Source organism: Aquila chrysaetos, chromosome 9 (assembly GCF_900496995.4).
Source record: "Aquila chrysaetos chrysaetos chromosome 9, bAquChr1.4, whole genome shotgun sequence".
Classification (NCBI taxonomy): Eukaryota; Metazoa; Chordata; class Aves; order Accipitriformes; family Accipitridae; genus Aquila; species Aquila chrysaetos.
In genome coordinates, this window is record NC_044012.1 from 17,805,706 (window position 1) to 17,831,741 (window position 26,036).

Below are 26,036 nucleotides of genomic sequence, written 5' to 3' on the forward strand. Positions count from 1 at the left end.
ACTTTTTTTACCTAGAAGCTTCAAAAAAATGTCATTTCAGACCTTGTAAGAAAACTCTGTGCTACTTTGGTTTGTGAAGGGGCTGAAGACATTAATGTTCCAAGAACTTGGACAAAAATCACCATTTAAAATACCACTTCTACTTTTTAACTGAGGTAAACAGAGCACATTATAAATCTCCAGCGTAGCCTACTGAAGTGTCAGAACAGCTCATTCAAAGCGATACGTTCTTTTCTAAAAGATTTTAGTATTATAATCGAAAACGCTCTCCCTCAGATGCACCTGAGAAGCATTAACTTCTTGGTGACTTTAAGAACCAAATCCTTTAATACAAACCTAGCTTTTCCCACAGGCACTTGAAAATATTTAGCATTTTTTCAGTTGAATGCAATTTTCATAATAAAGTAGCTCACTCAGCTACCTGACACCACAGACAAAGACACCAAGCGAGCAGCTCCTGCCAACTTCAGCAGGGCACGATCGCAACCCCCAGTTACATACGTAAGTAGGCTTTTAAACACCCAATTGCTGTAACAATTCAAGTAATTTATGTATTATATGTTATTGTTATATATTTTACTCATTATTTGTAGCACAGGTATTTTATTCCAGACACAACTCTTCCATACCCGATATCTTCCGTTAAGGTTGACTGAAGGACACAACAGATCTTAAATGTCTGTAACATTGAAATTCTACCTCTATGTCCAGTTTTAGGGTAACAAAGCAGCCCTTTGCTACTCTAAAGCCAATCTGGATGCGTGATTTTAATTTCCGTGTTTTAGGGGCTGGTAATCAGAACTTGTTTAATATAACACCCCTTCTGCTACCAAGTAGATTCCTCCACATAAACACACGGCCCTTGCTGACCAGCACCCGCTCATCACTACCGACACTGCTCCCTACTTTTAGTCAACTGCTCATTTCACTTTCACTGGCAAACCTCTCAGAAAAGTATGGGAATGAGGTATATTTTGTTCTGTGCCAAAACACTCAGTCCAGTCTATCAAATGCAAAATGTTCATATTTAACTGCATCTCTGGCAGTTTCAAGGGTATCATTTTAAAACTACGGTGTATTTTGTTAAATCAAGCCCTACAATGATCCTGTTTTACTTCCATCCACTTAGCCTATTAATGCAGGCTAATAGTGCACGTTCTTGTGGTAGCAAACCCCAAAGTGTACCAGGAGACTACAGTGATAGATTACATGTACATGCTGTGTCATATCCAATTAACTCAAATTGACTGTGTACTGCATTATGCTGTTAGTGCATGGAAGATCAATAAATATGGAGAAAATCCAACGAGGCCCTCTCCATTCCCATCCAATTCTAGTAGGTCTGAGACAGATCATGCTCCTATGATGTGTATGCTGCTGCTGAAGAGGGCAGGTGGTGCATAGACACCATTCAAACTTGGCCTATTCAATCTAAACTCCTCTAACTCGCCATTCATGCATAGCAAAACACCATCTGGTCCTATTTTGCCTCCAGCAATCACAGCTGACCAAAAACGATAATAACAGCTGTTGCAAAACAAAAGCCAAACAAAGGGGGGAGGGAAAGGTTAGAATGAAGTCCAGTGCTGCAAAACACTCCATGAAGTGAGAAATGGAAAAGGAGCCATTCAAATAGCCAATCCCCATTGAAAAGAGTCAGTGCAAGACTTCTGGTTAAACTTGAGATATTTAATCCATCTGTCCTGCAAACCACAATGGTCAGGTGATAATATAAAATTGAGATTATGTTGCAGAGAGGTATTTAAAGGCTTTGTTCTCCAAGTTAGAAACTAATGACCCTGTGTCAGCTAAAAATTAAACCTCCTTATGTTCTTTCATCATGTGTCAACCTGGGTTAATGTGAAAGTAGAATGTGTTTAACCGGGGTGATAAAGCGTCTGAAACCTTGGGAAAAGAAGGGAGCAGTTAAGTGCTTGTAAATGATATGAGGGAAAACAGTCTTTAAACCGTGCACGACACTGAAATCATACGGGTACTGCATTTCTCCTGTATAAATTGCATATTAAGTGATTTAAATTAACAGTTTTATTTATGACCTACGATAGCAAAGTTACTCACTTAGACTCAGGGAATATGAACACCAACTTGCACAGTTTGAAACACAAGATGTTCTGCAATATGCTATTGTGGGTAATGTAAAATGTAATTTTGTAGCAAGCAGGGGGATGCTCCAGTTTTTCAAGATTCAAATTTTGATATTTAAAATGTACAGTCCTGCTTGATGATTAATTTTTTTTAGCTGCAGTAATTAAAACTATTTTTCCTGGAATTGACCATCAGTAGTTCAGCAGCTCTTAATCAAATGTGATAAAACCCAGGATTTATGAAACCATTTAATGAGTGTAATAACACCTGCTTCTCACTGCAAATAGTTGAAAACAGACTTCAGTTGTAATTAACTCTTATCACTAGTGACATTTTTCCAACGATACTTCATAGGTCTTCAAAATGACAATTATAGAACTAATACACAATTACTGTCACATGCAGTTTAGCAATTATTTCTGAAGGCATTTGTCTAAAGGTTTCAAAACGACTATAAAATGGTTCCCTTTGTTATGTAACATTGGCTAAAACCTACACACACAAAAATCTCTCCCAACCAGCCTCTGCCATGCCATTTCTAAAGCGGGCAGGCTTCCTTGCGCTTGGAATAAACATCCTCCGTCCCGGACATTATGAGATATCATACTAAGTCTATTAGGAGCATGGGTAGCTGTCAACTAAGACCTATTATGAAAAGCTTCAATTTATACATGATTTTTTCTGCTCTGAGAAATCTATAAATTTATAATTAGAACCTCTTGCTATTCAATATTTGTACATAATAAACAGAGTACCTGAGGATGATGAAATATTGAAAGCTGACTTCATTATTATTAAACTCACATGGTATAGTACCTCTAACCTCAAGTCTGGCTGCAACTTTTTGGGGATCTATATTCCATTATTTTTTGGTTGTGGTCTGAGCGTGGTAGCCATGGACACCGCCTCAAACAGGATTAGGATTCGGCTCAGGTTTGACACTTGCTGTTTTTAATTTTCATTTTATCATAAGCAGTTTAAGATTGTTGCCAGTGGTAATTTGCAATTTTTATCAAGACCTCTTCATTATAGCTTCTGACAGGACAGATGCTGTAATTAATCATGCAAGACAACTGGGGATAGTGGTCAGACTGCACTCGCGGCACAGATACTGCAGGCAAAGAAGAGAAAGAAGAAAATAAAGGCTTTCTCCTCTATGTCCAGAGTAAAAATACATGAACAGCACTAATAACCTGACAACACACTGGAGGTGAATGTTTCCAAGTCCTTCATCTGAAATACCTGCCCCTTCCATCGCCCCCTCTATCATGCCCTACTTTTATGATAAAATAAAAGTCAGGCAACTCAGGATCAGCCCAAGTCGGAGTTGGGGGCTTACAGAGGGGAAGCCCATGGCAGTAAGCTGCGTTTACATCTGAAACTCAAAGATACAAAGAAAAGCACAATTTGTGCTTATTTGCATCTCTGAACACTACTGCTGAGAGGCAGGCTCGCTATCCTGTTCCTGCAGATAAATGTAACACAGGGTACCACGAATGCTTTGTAACTCTATCACCTGCCTTCTCTCTCTGAAGTCGTAGAAACCTCAGAGAAGTTGTACGCGACTCTTCAGCAGTGCATCTTGATGGATACAAGAGCTGATCGCACTCCCGGTTCCAATCGGTACCTGTTTACTCAGTATCTTTGATAAAAATCCAAAAAGTTAAATAAGTTTTCCAAGAAAGTGTTTGCAGAAGGAAATATTTCTGGGTTTTCTATCAAAGACTTATCGCTCATCAGTTTTACTGAAATGTGTTTATTCTATAGCAAGATAAAAGCATTTATTTTAGATAAGCAAAATACAAACAACTTAATTGCTGCTATCATAACTCATAAAAAAGTATAAAACAGCATAAAAACACAATAAGCAATGTAGCAATTAATAATTCATGTTACCAGTGTTTACATTAAAGCCTCATTTATGAAAACTTTACAACACATGATATGAAAACTTACAACTTTTAAAGAAAATATTTACATTGATTATTCGGTTGTGGAGTTTCATTTAAATATTCTACTGGTTTTACAGCATATTAAAAACTCTTGCATTTTTCATCTTAGCTTTCTGTAATAACAGTTCTATTTAAGTGCATTTCCCTTTTAAAAATACAGTGTATTAAATCTGAAACTCATCACTTCGACACAGAATATAATATTCACCTTTGTTCTATAATTGGAATTAACGTAAGAGGGTAAATGTCAATATATACTTTCTTACAAACTATGGTAGCTTTATTTGGAGAAATGAAGTGAAAGGTTCGGTCAAACATTTAAGTTCAGTTACTTGCATTTGTTTTTCTGAAGACATTTAGGAGAAAAAATTAAGAGCTTTGGCAAAAATCTGTGATTTACTCTATTTTTTCATGACAAAAAATGCCATCAACTAACTCATGTCATACAAGTATGATTGTATGAAATCCAATCATCATCTTGCAGGTAGTTACAACTGTGCTTTAAGGGCTTCATGAGTTCATACTGCCTTGAAGTGCATTATTCACTTTTAGAGAAAGAAGGGTTATATCATATAACTCTGAAAGGCCATTTTGCAGTCATAAGGTCCAGGTATTTATTAGGCCATTTGATTCACATATTGTAGGTAAAGCTTAAATAAATTAAAAAGGCATCACATGAAAAAGAGCACAGCTTTTTTTTTTTTTTTAAACAAAATGATTTATAGTCAGCTAAAAGATGATACACAGCTACATTGTAGTTCTTTATTGCCTATCTAATAGACACTTTAGAGGATCATTTGATCTGTTATGCATCCCTGCATAACTACCATCAACAATTTACAGTTTTCAGCCAAATATGGTTTACCCCTACCCCCTCCATCAACACAAAGCCATGCTGCAAGATCATTTATCTTCAGAAAATACTGACCTGCGATAATACTTGAGTCTGTGTCTGAGATTGTATTTGTGACTGGTGCTGCTGAGGTGCTGGCTGAGGGCTCCCAATGGCAGGGATGGGAGAAGTGATCTGAGAGGCTACCGGAGAATGCTGCTGAGGAGAAGGCTGTGACTGGTGTTGCATATGCTGCATCTGCTGCTGCTGCATTTGCTGAAGCTGTATGTGCTGCAGTTGCTGTTGCATTTGCTGTTGATTAATTTGCTGCTGAAGATGCTGCTGCTGCTGCAAATGTTGTTGCATGTGGTGCTGAAAATGCTGCTGTTGCATTTGTTGTTGTATTTGCTGATGCATTTGATGCTGATGTAGCTGCTGCTGTTGCATCTGCTGCATCTGTTGCTGCTGAAGCTGCTGTATCTGGTGCTGCTGGCTTTGCATTGAGGGACTGACTTGAGATGAAGACGGCGTTGCCACCATGTTTGTTCCCATAGAGCTTATCAATGGAGCTGCAATGTTTGTTGGCATGTTTGGTGCAATGGTAACAGAAGCTACAATCTGATTCATCGGCAGTCTCATGGTTAAAGGTTTTGGAGCAATTGCTCTGGGAAGGGACTGTTGAAGAGTTTGAGGAGATGCCGATACTGGTGCGTGTTGAGAAAGAGAAGTATTCAGAATAAGGGAGGAAGACAAATTTGTGGATGCCAATGTTTGCTGAACAGAACGAATTGTCTGGGCCTCAGCAGATTCTGCAGCAGCCTGTGTTTAGAAAAGAAATTCATTGTATTTTTAACAGAAAAAACATTGTTACTGTTTACATGGAAATAAAAGTCACAGCTACTCAGAGAGACACTTTCATCTTTTGTTTTCTATCAGAACAGATCAATCAGCAGTCTGAAAAAGATCGCTGATCCACCGATCCATTACATCACCTCTTCATCCGTCTCTGTGCACTGCACCTCCAGTTCTTACTCGGACAAAAACCTAACCCTTGTTCAACACCAGAAAGTCACAGATGTCACGTACATTTGTGGCTGAAAGAGCTAAAAAGGGCCCAACACTTTCTATATTTATATGTTTTCAAAATAACCCTGTTCTTTGGGAGACAAATCTGAGCAGAAGCATATCCCCCCCTCCACATGTTATCATGACAGAAGAGTAGCGTACAAACAACAAAACTTCTCAAACAACTTTTTTAATTTGCTTGTTGAAGTTCTTCGCACCTAAGGCAGCGAGACCTAGGTATCGACAACAAACAAAAGTCTAAGGGAACATTGTCAAGGCACCCAGCTGAATACGCTGGAAGGGCTACCGTTGCATCAGCGGGGTGCCCTGCTTAGGCAATCCTGCCTACTTCCAGCGTCCTGGAGGTTTCTGATGAGACACACCTGCAGAAAAACTCCAGCCCAAAGAGGCCTATTGAAATAAATGAGGTGTGCTGGTGCCTCTGAGGGCATAATTCTATTGGGTATATTTAAAAATATTGTGTATGCTTAAATTAGATATGTTTAAGCACCAAAGGTAGGATTCGCCTTTCATAGTTTTATACACATCTGCATTGTCCACAACACATATAGGGATTTTAGGCAACTATTCTACAAAGACAACGGAGAGAAAAAGTCTCTTCCAGCACAATTAACTGACATGTTTTAGACATTTACCTTACAATGTGTCAAATTGTGCTGCAGAACTGTCTATTCCATCCCTACCCTCAGCACCCACCTCGGATGAAAAAGTTACAGCAAGGATGCCTTAGGTTAGAGGAGATGAGATGAATACTGGACTTCGAGTATAATTTCCACTCACAGTCTTCCCACAAGTTATTCGGCAGCCCAGGTCCCACGGATTTTGGGAGAAAGTATGATTTCTGATGGTTTTGAAATGGGAACTTAGGACTGACAAAATAAATTCCCTTAAAGGTTATTTAGAATTCCAGCTGCCATTGAACTTAGCGTTGTGATACTAAAGGCTTTGAGAATATTATCGAAGTCCTAGAGACAACAGGAAAACACAGCTTCTCAACACAAGGAGAAGAAATCTTCCAGCTTTCAAGAACGCACGTGTATAATTTCTGCTGTTGTATTTTTAATCATTAATTAAAATACGCAGCAACTTTCTGTGTGATTTGCTAATGCTCTGCAGTTGTACATACAAATAAATATTCTCAGGAGTTAGATAACATGACTTCCGTTGCTTTGTGGTGGTTGAAGATATTTTTGTAACTGATCTTTATGAAGCATTATTAGAGAAATAACCACCTTGATTAATTTTTACCCATATTTTAGATGTCTATAAGCATATTACCATTTACGGTATTCAGATGCAACAGATCTACAACCAGTGTAGTGCTGCCGGTTAGAAAGGTAAATTCTCAAGTAAGAGCAGAGCTTTGTTTTCTTTGCAAGTTTTATTGTAACTCGGGATCCGCTAAAATACTGCACGTGGCTCACTGCCAGCTAGTCCATTTGTAAGTACTCTCCAAATTCAGAGCCACCACGCATTTTTTTTCCCCTCACCTGCAAGAAATACTTAAGCTTTGTCATACAATAACTGCTCTCCAGCTCCACGTAAAGCAAGTCAGTCTTTCAAGAAGTAGCACTTGAGGAAAGACAAAACCCTGCGAATTACTTGCAAATGTTAATGTCAAAAGGTCAGTATATTTTTCATGACTGAATTTTACTTTTGTAGTGAAGTACATTATTTTGGCTCCATAGATAAAGGAAGACGTACATTTACAAAGTTATTGTTGGTAATCATTACTGTGCCATTAGAGAGATGAAATTTTTTTTGCAGAGACTAAGCAGGGTTCAAGTAGCAGCAAAACATCTTGTGGAGCTGTATTACTGAAATCCTAGGTTTCTACTTTTATTTTGCGTAACACCACCCCCACCACCCCCAAGATTTAAACACCATTGCCAAAGGCTAACTTGCATTACACTGAAGGCATTATTAGGCTTACCTTAGAAACAAGGCTTGCTCTATAGGCAGCAAGTGCCTTTAAGTATTCTTTTTTGGCAGCTTCAGTTTTTCTTTTATAAACCTATTAAAAGAGATCACAGTTTCACCAACTTCAATTATGAAGACGTTTTTGCCAGAATGCTCTCAAAATCACTTGCAAAGAAACAAAAAATACAGACCAAAAAACCTGAAACCACTCTACTGTGAGATGTGCTTTTTCTTTTCTGAAAGATCTAAATATTCTTGCAGGTGGTTACAGACTTTCAGGTATACTTGCTGGACTTGCACCACAAATTATGTTGACTTATTGTAAATAAAAAAAGCTGCAAGAGCAGCCAACTGTTTGACAAGACTACCTATGCACACTTCACCTCCCCAGGAAAGGATATTTTAATGACTCTAAGTAACGGGGATATTAGAACACTGAGTATGTCAGATGCTAAGAAGTATCTGCAGTAGTATAAAATAGCAAAAAATGCCTATACAGTACTTTTTTTTAAACAAATATTCAAAGTACAGATTAAAAAAAAAAATCGTTATACCTTTAGAAAAGTTGAGTCATAGAGCTTGGGCAATTCACTTTCCCCAAAGCCAGTATGAGAGAATCCCATTGAGTTAAACAAGAACAGTTAGGCAAAAATGAATTAATCTGTATTTTTAATCATCAGTAAATTTAAAGTTCACCTCTAAATCATGTTCACCTTCATCTGTTAGATCAGACTAAAAGTTTCCAAATGTATTTCACAAACAAGTATCATTCTTCTCTTGCCAGAAGGTGTCCTATATGGGAATCTACTCTTGCATTGCAGCTTCCATTAACTGTTACTGGGAGCTGCACGGAATTATCAACAGAAAAACAGCCTCAAAGGAATTTTTTTTTTCTTCCTTCAATCCATGTGTAGGAGTTACATGTGTAAGAAAGAAGAATAACCCTCAAGGAAGAACACAACTCATCATTCTGTACCAAGTTTGAGTTGGAGATAACATTTCACACACGACATTGTAATGAGGCACAGAGGATTGGCTTCAAAGGTTGGAAATCAACACGCTTTGTAACAAATTCATAAGGCAGATCAAAGGAAAATGGTAAATGTGCTGTACAGTCCCCTTTTCTCTTCTAACTTCTCATTAATAGGAAACAAGAGCTTTGAAACAGGAATCATCAAAAGATGGTCTTAACAGGACTCCAGGACAGTATCACCTGAGCTTTTTTACAAACTGCCCTTTAAAATTTAAAGACAAATACAGCCATTTAATACTACCTACTGGCTTTTATAACAAAATGCTTTTTAAATGCCAGCTCTTCAGCAAGTTCAAAAATCAGCATAGCTCTACAGAGTAAAAGGTCTACATCAGCAAGTAGTGTGGTCTACTCAGAGCTGAGGTAGGAGGATTTTTTTTACAAGGATTACTATTTTACTTCTTGTGAGACAACCCTGCATCAATTTTTTACCTGTTTTTGTTCTTCTCCTAAACTGTCCCACATAGATGCCACTATTTTTGAAACCTCTCCAAAAGTTGCATTCGGGTTCTGCCCTTTAATTGCAGCTTGTGTATCCCTGAAGAAAAGGGCATACGCTGACACTGGCTTTTGTGGCTCATTGGGATCTTTCTTTTTCTTCTTCTTTGGAGTCTTGGGCTTCTTGCCAGAATCCGGTGCAGCTCTTTTTTCTCCAGTAGCCTAAGGAACAGTAATAACAAGAACAGTCAATATATGCATGAAATAAGTCAGATTAATTCCAAAAAGTTATTGACAGTCTGGCTTAATAATATATGGATAAAGCTACTATGTAGGCAACATTTTGGAGACTCCTGTTGTGCAAGCCTTTCTCCTACCAATAGTATTTAGTCTCAGCTTAATCTCATCAGATCTACTGGAACTAAATGCATGAATAGTTACTACTCCTTGTAAGCATGGCTCAGAGAGTCAAATCCTACGAGTTTGACCTGAAAAAGTGCACCCCAACACTAATTTGTATTTTTAAAAAATTAAGATTTAATCTATAGTACATTTTGAATAGGCAATCTATGTTTTTTTCCATTAAGATGTAATTTCAGCAGTAGAGGCTCGAAAGACAAGAGCTTGGAGGCATTTCCCGATTCCCAGACTTAGGCTGTCAACTTAGGCATGGGTCAGGAGTTAAAAAGCCCACCCTTCGGGCAAAAAAGCAGCAGCAACTCTGCAGTTTCTATCCACCTGCAGGGAACACCCACTGTGTCCACCCCCCCACCCCCAGCACTCCCCGTGCAGGGTCAGGCCCCTGTGGGGTAGCACTGGAGGCTCCGCGTCGCTGCCAGGCACCAGCCCACGTCCCCCTCTTGCCTCTGGGATGGGGAACCCCCAGAGCAGCACACCCAGCATCACGGGTAACTCCGGTCCCTGTGTGAGCCTCGTGTCCCGCACCCGCTTTTGTTGAACTATGAGCAGATTATTGCAACAAGGGGATAAAGCGGCTTTAAATATACCTCTACGGTAGTCATTTTACTTTGATATTTTGAGGATCCTGTACAATGATCTTTCCATATGCGCAATTTCCATTAACTTAATGAGAAAATCTTTCACGAAGAGTCTAAATTAGGCCCTTTAAATACACTGCTAGAATAACATTTGTGCTTTATTTTTTTGACAAAATTTTCCTTTTATAACAGATTTATTTAAGGCAAAATGTAAATTAACTAAACTTTCCATCAGAAGAAAGCTTATTTTATTTCTATCTAAATGCATCTGTGTTTTACGTGACTCCAGAGAATACCGAAATGACAAAACTGTCCAAAGTTGATGAGTAAAGAGATTCACCAGATCTATAAAATCTGAAACAAACTATGAATGTAGTAGACCAAATATATATAACGTATATTCTTACAGTTATTATTATGGAGGTATTATGGAAACTTCTTAAGTAAAGACACTAAACAGCAAATGAATCGTATTCCACTATACTGTAACTGTACTATAACTAACTGTATATTTTAAATGACCACACTGCAGCTGAGATGATACTGCTGCATTCATGAAAATATAGCATATAGACATGTATAGCTTACTCACTACACTGCATGGAATAACTTACTCTATTTGACTCATCTGCATCTTCTTCATTTATAGAGCTGGATGGGGAAGGAGTGGCTGATTTACTTGCAGGAGGGGAGGGAGAAGTGTGTGGCAAATTAGTGCCTCCTAAATTTAGCCCCAGCTGTGCACTTAGCTGAGACTGGTTAATGGTGGTTAGCTGAGAAGGAGGCATAATTCCCGAATGAGCAGCGTCAGTCATATGGACAATAGATCTCATAATCAGAGAGTGATCCTGGCGATACTGGGAAACTTGCGTGTGACTCTGATCCTAAAAGAGATTGAAACATCATTTAGTCATTAGCAGTTACCATACAGCATTATCAGGTAAAGTTATTTTCACAGCCTTACAGAACGGACACTGTCAACTTGCAGTTTGTTTCATTTCTTTTTAACGAATTAAATGCATTTTTAATATATTTAATGCAGCAACAGTTACCACACTTGCCCTGGAGGTCACTTCTCCCCCACTCGGGGATGGGGTTTTTTGTGGAACAAAAATTGCATCTCCCCATTTTTAAACATTTCTTCTCTTGATGCGATGGGAAATCCCCACAGAATCAACAGGGAAACAGGCTGACTGACAATACAGGGAAAATACTGCAACTGAGAAGACACAAACTGCTGTCAAATGCAGAAAGTAAACAAAACCGGGGTGGGGCGGAATATATAGAGAGAGGAAAGCATCTTCCTTTACTGACATTCAGTTATTCTTAGCTGTTGCTAGTAATACTAGTAGGTAGAAAACAATCCTGTCTGAGTGGGATTTTAACGTTGTTTTAAACAAAGAACACTGCCCTGCCAGGTCTCGAGCGCAGACACTGCAGCACACTGGAGAACCATTCGAGTAATCTTGATCACTCCTAAAAATCTTTGCTCACAAGTACCACACAAAACTACTCATTTTTATCTTTAATCCAACAATCAAACACATGTGGAAAGTAGCAGGCTCCGTACCAACCACCGACTTTATTTTTCTTGTACTTCATGTCTTAGAAACTCAAGTGCTTGCATGGTTTTGTTTCTACTGTTTCTTGAGGGCACAAACTATGCCTTCTACATCTGCACAACACTTATCACACTTGTAAATAAAAAGAAGCGAGACCCTCAAGGTAAAGTCAACTGGAATCTGCCTATGAACAACTCAGTTTTCTTATTTTTAACCACACACGGATCAATACACAATGAAGGAACATTTAAACAGAGAAGAAGATTTTTAAAACAGTTAATAAGTGAAAAGAACAAATAGCTCACAAATTGATTCAGCAACCTGATTAATCTATAGCCATTGTTTGAACAGACAGAAACATGAGAAATAAATTAGATTTTGAAAACTCTTTCATTATTAATAACCTACGTCGCAATTAGTAGCAGGTGCAGTGATCCTTAATGAAATGACACAGAACAAAACAGCAATGCTGGGAACCCAGCATACAGTCCACAACAGAATTTGCCCTTCCCAGTGCTTAGTAAGTGCAGATAAGCCCAAACCAGTTTTCAAAAATCTGCGTCAGCATGGAGGTAAGTTTAGCCCAAGTGACTTTCCTCTTACTTTTTACAACTCTTCCCTCAACAGAAGCAGTGGTTCTGCACTCCTGAAAGCCTTTTCTTGGATGGGACAAGTGCGGCCGTACAAAGAAGCAATCCATGCATTAGAGAAGATGCACATCCTGCCTCATCCATCTTACGTACAATTGCCGCAGCACACTGCTTCCCTGTAGCAATAAATCATATTACTTCTGAATCTGGCATTCATGTGTCTTTCTGCTGAAGCCTATACAGAAAGAAGAAATCCTTCTTAGCATGAAAGTACATGTAGTGTTGCACCTGGATCCAGTACAGATGAAGTTAACCCCACAAGCTCCTGATCCAGATCCTATACACTAGGTCTCACCCTGATTTTCCCCATGCTTTCCAAGCCATTGCCAGCTTGACTCATCATCCGTACCGCACCACACTGCTTTTCCTACTTCTTAAATTCTTTTAATATATTTAGGAATGGAGTGTAGTTCCTTAGAGATGAATGCATGTGCCAACAGTAGAGCACTTGATACAGAAAGATCAAAACATCAGACTTATTGGCTGAAATACCCATTTGCTTCAGGGCACCCTTCTGTGAAAATTTACTACCATTAACTATAGGGTCATTTTGAGTGTGACTTGTATTGGCAGTGGCATCTGGAAGTCATTCAAAGTCTTTTGTAAAAGGATATAACTTTCTGCATATTACTGCATTCATTTTAGTTTACAGACATTACTTTATTGCATGAAGAAAACTGGTGGTAAAGCAAAGGTGGAGATCATCAGAATCACCTTCTCTCATAGAAATTAACTTTCTTCAGTATTTTGCAGGCAGTACTTTCTTGGAGGTGTTCTACACCTAAAAGGCTAGCTTTTGTTCTCTCTTTATGGTTACACAATACAGGCCTTTCTGGCCTTTACACCAAGGCAACAAAATGTGATGACGTGGGTTACAAACCATTTACTCCAAGTCTTGTCATTTCGGTTGCATCTATGATTTTATTGAGACTAAATTCTCTTGACTTGCACTGACCCAGAATCTAATTTTATACACAAGCCCATGAATTCTTAACTGTCCCTTTTTCTGACACTGATGCTTGTGTGGTTTTTTACATCCACTTATTTAATTCCAGTTTTTCTTTTCTGTATCTTTTCCTAATTCTTTAAGCTTTTTTTTTTTTTTTTTTTTTTTTTAATCTTGAAAACTTCAGAAAAGCTAGAAGTGGAAACAACAATATTTTGTAACTGGCTATCCAGCACCAAAGAGATAAGACATATTACATAAAACAAAATATTCTGTATCATTTCCAATCTCATATCATTTACATATGATAACAACAAACAATGTATTTTCTGCACTTTGAATTTAAGTTATATGGCTAATCAATATTTAAAAAAAAAAATCAGAAAGGAATGGGAATTTCTTTTTTTACTTTGTGGTACAGTGTTGTGGGCCTCAACAACATATGGTACCTATAGAAGAGCTTTCAGACAAGGAAGCATAAACCATTTTTCATGTTTGTACGGTGGTTTAGCAAGTAGCAAGAAGGTAGGGGAGTTAGTCCATAGCAACATTAAAGTCCACAGCATTTGTATATAACTCCTGAGCAAACAACATCTTCTAAGGAGGAATCTATAATCAAGAAAACAAAATTTCCATCAATTACCTTTACTCTTATTTTTTCCCTTATATTACAAAGACCGATACTGAACCAAAAGGATCGGTAGTGTTTCATTATGCATGAAATGTTTATCAAAGAAATGTTTAACAACGAAAATCATCTTATATCAGGAGCACGCATGGAAGCACAAGTGCACCAAAACATCCACATGACATGCTAATTACATTACTACACAAAAATTTAAAAGCTCACGTATTCAAAATAATCCACTGAGAATACTGTGAAAATTTTAGAGAATATCACAGGTTCTTTTACATAAACTTAACCAGAAGTAAATGTGATACACAAGTATTATGAGCATTCAGGATTTTTGTAACATCATGCAAAAATGACAGGTTAGTTCTGACAAAAATTCATTAACTTCTCAAGTGGACAGAATCACGTTTTGATTGAGCCTGATCTGCTTTAGTGTCTTGGATTGAAGCTAGGCAAAACTTGGTGATTTTAACACAAGTCAGGCAAAACTCAACCACCGGTTTACTCAGCATGACAATCAAACAAGGACATAATGTGTGAAATGGAAAACCAAAGAGAAATAACTCGTGTGATTCCTCTGCAGATTGAAATGACTTTGTCTCAGATCTCTCTGTTGTTATCCTACGTGAGCGGTACAAAAAACCTAAGGTATAGAGACCTGTACTGAGGGGAGTGCCAGCCACCCCTCTGGTCTCTTCAGTTATACTCATGGATAAAAAAAGCAAAATATGGTCCAAAATGTTTCCCCCTTTGCAAAACAACTTTATGGTGACTGCATCTAGGCACATTGGCTTTCTGTCACCACTCTCTTGCACAGCTCTGATAGCACACATTATAAAGACATTCAGCATTTGATGCATTGAAGGCCTCATCAAAGGAACCATAAGGATATCTGTCCATCAAACTATCCTACTTGCAACTATTCTAATCGATTTAGACAGTCATGCCAAAGAACTCCTATTTAGTCAGATTGCCAAAGGACACATGTCTCATGGCATATGCCAAATATGTAGCTTATTTTACTTTGATTTGTAAAAGTGTAAGTTCTCAAAAACTGGTAAAATATCAATTCCTCAACAGCCACTGGAAAGCAAACAACAGAGTAATGAGACTTTAAAAAAAGGCATGTGTGAACTCCCACGCTTTAATTTATACAGTATTATCAAAGGTGTTTTTCAACAATTACTGTACCGGAGCGAAACATACCACTGAGTACTAAGGGAAAAATTAAGGTAATAAAAGATAGTTCGTTCTTCTGTTATCAACTCATTAAGCATCCAGTAGTTAATACTGCTAGTAATACAGCTAGTATTTATTTTAACAGATAAATGCATCCAGCCTTTACATTGAGAGGTGCCCTAACTTCCACTTACCCTGCATTTTGACAGTCATTTACATACAGTAGTTTTATCCTGGATTTCTACCCTGATATAATTTTAATCTCTAGGAATATTCAACATGATATTTAAAAATGTAACTAGGAAATTACTTTTTAGAACATTTTGAGTAATATTGAAGTCTTTATTAAAATCAATGTCTACGCCTTCAATCATTTAAATAGGCAACATATCCAGTAAGACTCTTTCTAGCCATGTCAGGACTGAGCCCATGGAAGTGCCTACAGGAAGACGTAGGGCTGGGATCTGACCCTATACTGCATGAGCTAGTTTTTTAAGGAAAGTGAGAAATCTGCCAACAAAAATAACTATGCAAAACCCAACATTTATGGTTATGCTCACTGTGCCCTGGTTTCAGAAGTTGACTCAAAACATTATCTATTCTATTGCCTCAAGAATTCAACACTGTCAATGTAACCTAAGCTGATGTAATATTTTAAAGGATATGTGTAAGTTGAAGCAAATGTACTGCAGTGTAAAGAGCGAAATCCTCAGTTGTCCCTGTCTGTAAATTACTCCCTTTACTTTTGGGCAAGTCAGCATATCTCTAGAAGAAATCCTCAATACTCTTTTTCTCCACAAGTATAGATAAAAGAATCCATTAATCTAAATTTTTACAAGATTGGAATTCACTGCCAATCAAAACAAATCAAACTAACAGGATGCTTTTCTCTGTCAGAGATTAAATCCTTACTTAATAGAATACAAAACAGTTGCACTTGGTGCTGCCACCACTGAAGCAGCATCCTTCCTCTCCCCTCCTCAGATACTGCCCTCAGTAATAGATCTGTCAAACAGCAGTTATCAGAAGATCCACTACAAGCAGCAGCTTCTTTTCTCCAGCAATGAGAAAACTCCCATGTTTGCTTCATGTCTCTGTAGAAAAGGAAAGCTTACCTAATTTAATTCCCGAAGAAAGGCTACAACAAAGTACATGTCGGGTCGGAAAAAAGTTACGTCTGCAGCTGGATCTAAAAGATCTGTTGGTGACAGGAGGCTCACGGACATTCTGCTGCCTGGAGAACATGAAGAATACGCAATTTCTTGGTCTGTGTGCTCCCCCAGTCCCACTACATCAGAAATTACTCTCTTCTGTTCACTCAGAGCACATAAGCCAGAGAAGGGACATGAAGAGAAAAAAAACCCAAACCAAAACCAACAAACGTGAGGGCCCACTGATTTATTCCTCAAAACTGAACAACCATCTCCTTTTGTTCTGGCAAGCCCAGATGTCTCTAGAAATTCATCTCCTGCTAGATGATAGAATTTTCTCATACGGCTGCAACTTCCAAGTTATCTGAATGTGTTTTATTGGAATCTTTCCGATTTACTGTCCCTTGCTTTTCTTTGGGGTCTGATCTGCAACACGTTGGCAGTGACCCCTCGCATGGCTGGTGTTCCTCATACTCCCCTGTGCAGCACAGAGCTTCCTTCCGAGCAGACAGCCTGACCTGTTACAGGGGGTGGTAAGAGTGCCATGAGACCACCAAATCACAACTTAAAACCATTTCTTTGACGGAACCGCATTCGGGGATTAGGCAGTAGGAGCACACCCACACCTGGCAGTGCAGCACCACCTCAGAGATGCGATTCCAAGCAAGAACGTGCCAAGGGACAGGGCCAACCAGCCTGGGCACCTGCCAGACCAACACCGCTCCGGGTCTCGGGACTAGGCACCTCTGCAACACTGCTCTGTGGCCTCATTCACAGTATGCTCAGCTATCTCTAAGAAAATGCTGCATTACATGGTGAAGAAATATGAGAAGCTCACAGCTAGGGCAAAATCGCACAACTGCCAAACTAAGAGACAAAGACTTTTCTCTGAAATGCTTATAATTCTTACTCCTGATGCCCCACCTCCCTAGCATGGAGCATTTGATGTTGGGAACTTTGTTCTTGCTCATTTACTGTCCTGTGACCCTGCAGGTTCCTCATGCAGTCCCCAAAGCGGGCTGAAGGGGTAATGCTTCTTGGTTGCCTCAGTCACTATTGAGTCCTTCTGCTCGGGAAAGGCTTCTGCTCTTACAGACGGACGGCACCATAGGTTTGCGACAGCCCTCCACCCATCCACAGTGGGTGGATGGCTGATGCTTTAGCATCACCTGATTCACAACTTCTTTATAATTTGATCTTTACACCATTTTGTAGAGGCATTTAAAGACAGATTCTCCACCCTCTTCTCCCCAAAAATCTACCATACTTTAAAGCATATTGAATCACACTCCTTTTGGACAAGGTACCCAACAGCATGATGACAATACATGAGTGACTCAGATCACAGATGGGCTCTGATCTCATGGGTCTGGTGGCATGAGCAGCTTCTCTCCAAATTAGCAGTACAAGCTTAGGTCTGCTGTATGCAAACAGCGAAAGCATATTGCAAACAAACCCTGGACACTTAAAATGAAGTCCCAGAATGTCAGATAAATGCTGTTAGCGGTTTTGTTACAACCTCTACAATTTCAGGTGCTTCAGCAACCAAATCAAAGGCAGACTTCAAAGGTCCTTATTATGCAGTAAGCAACAAGGGGAAAGACTGCAAGGAAGCATGACAACTGACAAAAATTATCAAAGGTTACAAAAATTGTGCAAGGAATTGGGGGGGACAGACTTGGGGGTTACATGGTATTTGTTTGTTTAAAAATTGCTACAAGTGTTGGTAGCTGTCTTCAGGGGGAGTATTTTTTCTTTGGGGTTGGGGGTGGTGGTTTGGGTTTTCTTTGGTTGGTTGTTGTTGGTTTTTAAAGCAAATGAGAAGAGTAGGTCTCATTATCTTTATTACCAGAGCTAGGTATTTTTTTTTCCAGTTACCTGACAACACAGAATAATTTAAATTCTACAGAGACTTAGCATTTCTTGAGAACTTGAAGCGGAAGCTGAGTATTGGGTAAGCTGTCCAAAGGGAAACATAGGTGGTAACAGCAGAGAATTGCAGGAATTTCAAAGGAAGTTTTCAAATGACCCAAGAACCATGGTGGCTGGACCCAACAAAGCCTTTGGCCAGGTACAACATACCCAGACCTGCGGCATCTGCCTCATTTGGCTGGCTTAAGAAAGTAGCACCTGATTTTAAGAGTTTAAACTCAGGAGGCACAATAGTTTAAAGCCAGGCTTAATGCACAGCTGGTGTCCATGGTCATATACGCCTGCGTTCCTGTTCTTAGGAACATCAGAGATTCAGCTTCTGCTCCAATTCCTGACAGCTTTCCCATTGGGGTGTATCATTTTCCACATATTCATATGGCACCTCACAATATTTTCTGGAGTTGATGGATCTTGATTTAGGCATTGTTAATATAAAGTAGTCACAGTCTTTTTTCCCAGACTGTTCTGCCAATGTTACTGTGTTTCTCTTCTTTCGTGCAGAAGTCCCTCATGTATCTCAATAGCTAATAAACTACTTGCATCGTTTTTTAATTATTTCCTTTTTTTAGCACCAGCAGTACCTGCTATTCAGATAGATGTCTTTGGCAACTGCTGCCACTTTGTTTCTTATGGACAGGTCCTTTCTTGCCATTACTATGAGTCGCCTATTTTCGAAAAGAACACCAGAATAGGTTTCCTTCTCCAACCAGAACAACTCATTAACAGATGGCCCATTGTGTCTGTATCGATGAGAAGGGAGGGAAGAGCATGTCTCTCAGAAAAGTGACTATATTACCCACACCAAGTATTACAGTGTCACTGAGGATGTGAAAATCTACACACTATTAAAACCCTATTATTTTGTACGTCATCAGGCTAGCACCGCCTTCATACCACGTCAAAGTCGCAGCACGTAGCTTCTGCGCAGAAGCCAGGGCTCTCTGTTGCCTCCAGGGTTCTCAGCCCATCGTCCACCTTCCCCCGAGGCCTCACGAGCCGTGCACACACGCTCTCCGAAAGGGAACTAAAAACCACGCAACTACGTCATTAGACGTAAAATAAAATATTTAACTATACACCAATCAAAAAAACCTGACTTGAAAGTCCATCAGCAAAGCACACAGCTCAGACGTGTGGGCAGAAGCCAGCCTGCCACAGCGCTGAGCTGAGCCAGAGTGGGCACCGGAGCTGCAAAATCCCAACTGAGTCCTAAAGGTCTAATTTTACAGACTGTCCACCACCATGTGAAGGGTTCTGTATATAGCCAAATGTCAATGATCTGAGCCACCAGAGCATCATTTAATTTGGCATTACTTAAGTTTGAGATTAATTTTTCTTGGTGCCACCAATTATTAAAAACAGTGGTGATAGCAGCTACCATTTCTGCTGGGAAAGTCCAATACAAACTAGACTAACACTGTTGATTTAAAACTTGAGTTTAGTAAACCACCGCAGTAATCAAAGGAAAAATAAAACCAAGAAAACTCTGAAGATAATCTCTCTTTCTAGTAAGAACAGTTGCTACTCCTATAAATGAATAATTGTAACTTTCCGGAATTAGTTGTATGCTTCGTCTTAAAAGATGACAATAAACATGTTCATAACAATAACAAGGGCTTGTTTTAATAGAGCGTTCCAGGCGTTAAACACATTAATGACCCATGAAATAACTGTTTCATCTGCAACACATTAAACAATGTTGTTATAACATGGTATTAATTGAAAAAGTACTCCATTCTCTCTAGATAGGAGATTACAGACTGGGTATTAAAAGACATTTACAAATAAGTTTCTTTGTAAAGGAAAATTAAACATATGAATTAGAGACACGCAGTCCAGTGAGTAGTGAAATAACTGTCTTTTGCCAATTTTAAAGCAACTTTTTTAGCTTTTATTCTTGCAATCTTCTGTCAATCTATTCAGTTAATTAGTAATTTGGGAATTTAAATTACTAAAAAAGATTTAGACCTTTAAGTACAAGGCACCACTGTTCTGAAACATTAATGATATTTCTATTGCATGCAGCCTTTAATAAGCTCAAATTTGCAACTCAGCTTTTTAAAGCCACATCATTGAGCTGTTTATTTAAAAAGCCTCTTCTTGAAATAAAAGCAATAGTCACCATCATGTCTTTGATTTGAGCACAGTGCCACTCCTAAGTAGTAATGTAATTAAAGAAGAGCGCATTCCACTATGAATTAGCCTTATCTGTGCAGAATCCTGAATGCACTGACAGCACCACAATAATTGTAAAATATAAACAGGCTCAAATCTTCATCAAATAGGAAACACATTTGCTCTAGCAGCATAAGTAATATAGGGAGCAATATATGTAAAATTATCAGTCTTTGTAACATCTGTACTTTTTTGAATAAAATAAAAAAATCAGACTGAAAAGAGACAATTATTTTACTGTGTGTTTCTTAGATATCAGAAAGAGAATTTTGAAATTCATCAAAGCTAACCTTCTGTTATGTACAACAGGCTAAGCTGAAAAGAATGTTAACAAGTTCAATTTTCATTCAATCAGCACTACTGCTCTCTGAAATGTTTCATTGCAGGAAAGAAATAAAAATAATCTATATGGTAATTATGAGGATGAATCCCCCAGTAACTTTCAGCTACATGAAAGGTCAGTTCTATTCAAGATATTTTATCAGTCCCCTGCACATACTCCTGTCCTGTCATTTTAAATCTGAACAGCATTTTATTTTCCCATTTACAGCTACCTGCAGAATTAAGTACTTAAGCCAAATAAGAAAAAAAAAAAAAAAAAAAAAAAAAAAAAAAGAAATGTTGAATGCTGGCAAAGGCTATAATAGCATGGAGATAAATCGTTCAGCTGCTCTCTCTCAAGCCTCTGGGGCTGCAGATTTTTCTTCTCCTGGTGCACTGTGGGTATTCAAAACTTGTTCAACATGATTTCATTTCATTTCAGGCACTGCCTGAGAAAACTAAATTACAGAATCAATCATACAGAAGGTCAGAGTGAGACTTCATTACAAGTATTGCATGCTTGCATGAATATCTTTCATTTATGACTGACCCAATATGTCACAATAGCTGTCTAGTAAAAATAATCCACTTTCTGAAATTGATGTACTACTGATGTCAATGCTACTCAGCAGGCTGGGCAGATTATAGAGAGGTGTTAAAAAAAGGAACCCTCAGGAGCACAAGTTGTAGTTTTATAGAATTGCCACAGTTTGCAGATTAAAATAATCTTTCTATGGGCAGCCCAACAGAAAACAGAGCATTAATATAAAATATTGGGGATTGATTTTTAATGAGGATATTGTTGTTGGTTTCCACTTATTTATATTCAAGTATTTATAGGGATAATATTTGCATCATGTAAATCCATGTGTTCTTTGAAGTCAAATGTACATCAACACTCCATTTTTCAGTGACTCTTTTTTGAACATCAGGATTTTATTTGCATATTATTAAAATATTAAAATTAATCAAACTGACTCCATTTTATCTCCTCTTTTTGTTGCTGTTGTCTGTTTTTAAATGTAGAAAAAGGCTGTTAAGTAAGATAAATGTGTTGTTTGTTGCCAATAATAATGAAGTTAATCAGCAGTGTGACAAATTGTCACTCTTCCCATAGTATGTATATCTTAATAGTATGAACTATTGTTAACTCATCAATACGATCTTTTAATAATTGCTAGGCCACATGTATGCTGAGAATAAATATCTTTCTTGCACTGTGAATGATTTTTTCAGTATAATAATACACAAAGAATATGTTAAAAAGAGAATTCTTTCTTTCTTTTTTTTTTTTTTTTTTTTTTTTACTTTGGTCTTCCTGTGGGAAATATGTGAGATACTTGCAGAAGTATTACAAGGTAGCTAGCCAACTCCATACCCTAAGGGAGACATAGGAAAACCTTGACATAACCTATTTTTAACCATGCCTCTGGTGATTCTGCATTCAAGTTTATAGGTGAACATGTCAGGTAGTACATAGAAAAAAGCCAAAGACACACAGTATTAATCATAATTCTGTCCAAGCCCATTTTATTTTTTCAACATTTGTGATTTAAAATCTCATGACATTTCTTCAAGGTGAAATTCTTCTACCAGACTTTCAACAGGGTAGGACTACATTTATCTAAATTAAATATTGCTTACAGTAAAGCTCTCTAATGCTTCACAAGATAACCAATAAACTCAGTGCAGTTCATATTAAAATAATTTAAGTTTGTATTCAGCTAAAGAAGCTTTAGTGATTAGCAATACACTATTAATACAGCCTTTAAATAAGGCTATCCTAGTATTGCTGGATAAGAACATTGTTCTGTAAGTGTATACGAACATCGTAATTATTTTACAACCCCATCTTTAGTTCTTTCAGATATAGTAAATTCAATTGACCATGAAATGAAATTTCATAGTCAAAATGCCTCCTTTACATTTTTTTATTGCTGCAATAAAGTTTTTATAGCTCCAAGGCAAGGTAATTCATGAAATGTCTAATTTAAAGATGAATTCTAATATCATTAATAAATATTTACCAGTTTAATAAAGTGCACATTTTTCACATAAAATATGATATAATGTTTTCATTTTCTATTTTTGAAATACAGATTAACTGCTGGAAAATTTGAGTACTAAAGAGAGCTATGTGAGTTCAGGGGAAACCTATGCAAGGACCCTCTGTTAACATTTTTAAACTTCCTGAAGCTACCCAGCTCTTAGGAGCAGAAGAGAAAAAGGCTACTGACTAAAATACAATGGCAGAGGCCACTCCACCTCACAGCATAAAACAAATCAAACGGTTGTGGGGAAGTGTCTGACACACGAACCTCCCTATGTGGCTCCTCCATATCAAATCACGCAATTCCTCATCAATTCTCTGAAGCCAAACACACACAACCCACAGCTTTGAACTGGCAATCACCCTGGAAAATACCACTGGAGTACTGGGAGAAGAAGGCATGAGCTTCTCTAGATCTACTCTTTGACCTATATGGGAACAAATTCTTACCACGGAAATCAATGTAAACTATGCCATTAATTTCTACATTGCACAGTCTAGAAAAAAAAGGAAAAGATGTAAAGCCTCTCAGCCAGTGCAAGAAGAGGTGAGAGAAGAGATATCTAACCAGGAAACCTCTTCTGGCTGGAACTGTTAAGGTGACAGCATGTACTCATGGAAGAATCACATTCAGTGAAAGGATGAAAAATTAAAAGGCAAAACTGGGTCAGGTTACAAACCACTCAATAACATTGAGGGGATACTCATACGTGTAACACAACAGTGATCCAGCCCGTGATATTTATTACACATTTCTGAGCAAGTTTCATTGTGTTCAGTGTACACACGCTCCATTACTTCAGTTTTCAGGCATAACATTCCTGACTCTCAGGTTTTATTTATCTGATCTTTCTTTAGTAGTCACCCAACATGTCCAGTGCATATAAAAACCCATGGAAAATGGGATCTGAAAAGAAGTATCGTATCCTTCAAGGCCTGTTTTAAGCAGTCCCTGCTTTCTATCTATGGAATTACTGAATTCTGTCCTAAGTAATGAGCAGTTTGTGCTTAATTCTGTATTAGTGCTAGCTGCGTTTCATGACCTCCAAGGAAATATTAAAATTTGCAACAAAGCCAGCAGCCTGCAGAATTCCAGAAAAATATTTGCTGCTTGTTGATTTGTAAATCTTTAATTAATTTTCACTTGCCAGAATAATAATAAAAAAAAAAAGATTTACACAAAATTCTAACATGACAACATGATGACCTTTATTACAGTCCAGCAGTAAATCTGCATTTTCACTACTCCAAGTTTAGCAAAAGGTCCTATATAAAACAGCTAATCAGAAAGAATATAGTTGATGTAAAATATCTGTTCAAGCTAAACGTTCAGTCTGTCTTCAAGATGCAATACAGAAACTAATTCTAATTGTAACCACTGAGTTTAAAATGCTAAGTGTGATAAACTGACTCAGAGCTGTGTCTCATCACCGCGAGCATGAATGTTACTGCAAAAAGCTTAGAGAAACCCAAGCATGGAGATCCCCCAAAGCTGAAAGGGAAATGCAACAAGAAAGTGGAAACTGCCTTGTATAGCCTCCCACTGAGATCACAGCCATACAGTGTGTATAGATTCCATACAGCCTTGGTTTTGATTGTTCTAATTAACAGGAATGATCACTGGAATTAGCCTCACAGTCCCTGTCGCTTAGCCCTTCCTCACAGCCAGACCGTCCCTCCCCATTCTGGAGGGCTTGGAAACAGCCCAGGAACAGGAGAACAGGCCTAACCTACCCCAGCCTCTGTGGTCAACAACAGCACTGGACTGAACAAAGTCTTTCTATAGCCCTGTATTTCTGCGTATGGTCAATCAGTTCTATTATGAGTTTAAAAAAAAAAAAACTTAAAAAAAATCAATTTCCATTTATAAAGAATTAGCCCATGGAATATGCAGAATATAGGGAAATAACATGTTTTTTTACTGCTGGCATACTGTTCCCTTTCTGAGCTACTCTCAATACTGCACTTTCAAAATATCCTGATGGCTTTCAGATGTGGGTCCTATACTTGAAATACAGACAAGCGATTCCTTCTAAATGCTATAGTTCACCCTGACCAACACATTGGTCTTTCAACTCTCGATGCCAGTGTCAACTGTATAACACGTTTTTGAACTTTAGCAGCACTTGGGATGCATATGATGCCAGTGGATATGGGCTTCCAAGTCCATTCCCAAAATTAAAATTCTGTGTTTGTAAAGCCTGACTGCTTCTTCACAAGAGATCTGTTCACACACATTATAGCATTGCGCTGTACGTTAACCACCACGTTTATCTTCCTGAATCCACCAACAATAAACCCTTAACCATTTGCCAACTGCTTTAGGGAACTGAGTAATAGCGTATCATTGTTTGCTGCGTAACACTGACAACACGTGTCATCATTCATACAGAACACGCCTGCACACGATACAGAACATTGGCAAATGCTTGGTCAGGCTACAATACCAAGAAACCACACAGATCTTCTGAGAGATCAATTAAAACTGGTAGATGACACAAATCTACATTACTATGCTTTGACAGACAACATTAGGCAACGGAAGCACACAAAGAACCGGACCTACCATATGCAATCCATTGCTGTGGATGATGCCGTCTTGCTCCACGAGATTTCGGGATATTGTAATAGAGGGAAGATCCAAGCTCTGGGGGGGGAACTGAGGTGTAAATTCATTTCCTTGGGCAGGCAGCTGGTCACCAAGGCCCTGAAAGGGCAGCAGGATATCTGCCATCCCCAGTGCAGGGTCTGACTCGGGCGGGGGGGTAATGGGTGGGATTTCGAACTCCTCGTCCCCAAGGCTCGGCGTATGGAACGTCTGCTAGAAAAGAACAGGACAAGGCAAACCACGTTAGGGCACCCTGCTCTCAGCAACTACCTCCGGACCTGCAGTCCAAATCTTGTTTTGTTCTCAATGCAAACTCTCTATGCAACAAAATTTTTAAGTTTCATATGCTGAAGGGGTTTATGGATCATTCTGATTAAAGATTTAAGTCTCATTATCATATGGCTTTAATGGAGTATCAGAATTAACAGTTTTTTAATGCGTACTTAATTAGCAACATCTGTCT

General features: G+C 38.4%; 1 protein-coding gene across 8 annotated transcripts in view; it reads right to left on the reverse strand.

Annotated features, from left to right (window-relative positions):
• TOX3 (TOX high mobility group box family member 3) overlaps positions 1 to 26,036 on the reverse strand; it is a 123,948-nt gene that overhangs the window by 36,987 nt on the left and 60,925 nt on the right. For 4 of the 8 annotated variants that reach the window (XM_030026417.1, XM_030026423.1, XM_030026416.1 and 1 more), the window contains exons 3-7: positions 25,532 to 25,786; positions 10,980 to 11,249; positions 9,362 to 9,589; positions 7,910 to 7,990; positions 4,987 to 5,709 (exon numbers count right to left, since the gene is read on the reverse strand). In XM_030026417.1, the coding sequence (XP_029882277.1) occupies positions 4,987 to 5,709; positions 7,910 to 7,990; positions 9,362 to 9,589; positions 10,980 to 11,249; positions 25,532 to 25,786 (1,557 nt within the window). Of the gene's footprint in view, positions 1 to 4,479; positions 5,710 to 7,909; positions 7,991 to 9,361; positions 9,590 to 10,979; positions 11,250 to 25,531; positions 25,787 to 26,036 lie in introns of those variants that run through there. The other 4 variants (XM_030026418.1, XM_030026420.2, XM_030026422.1 and 1 more) reach the window with 3 other exon arrangements.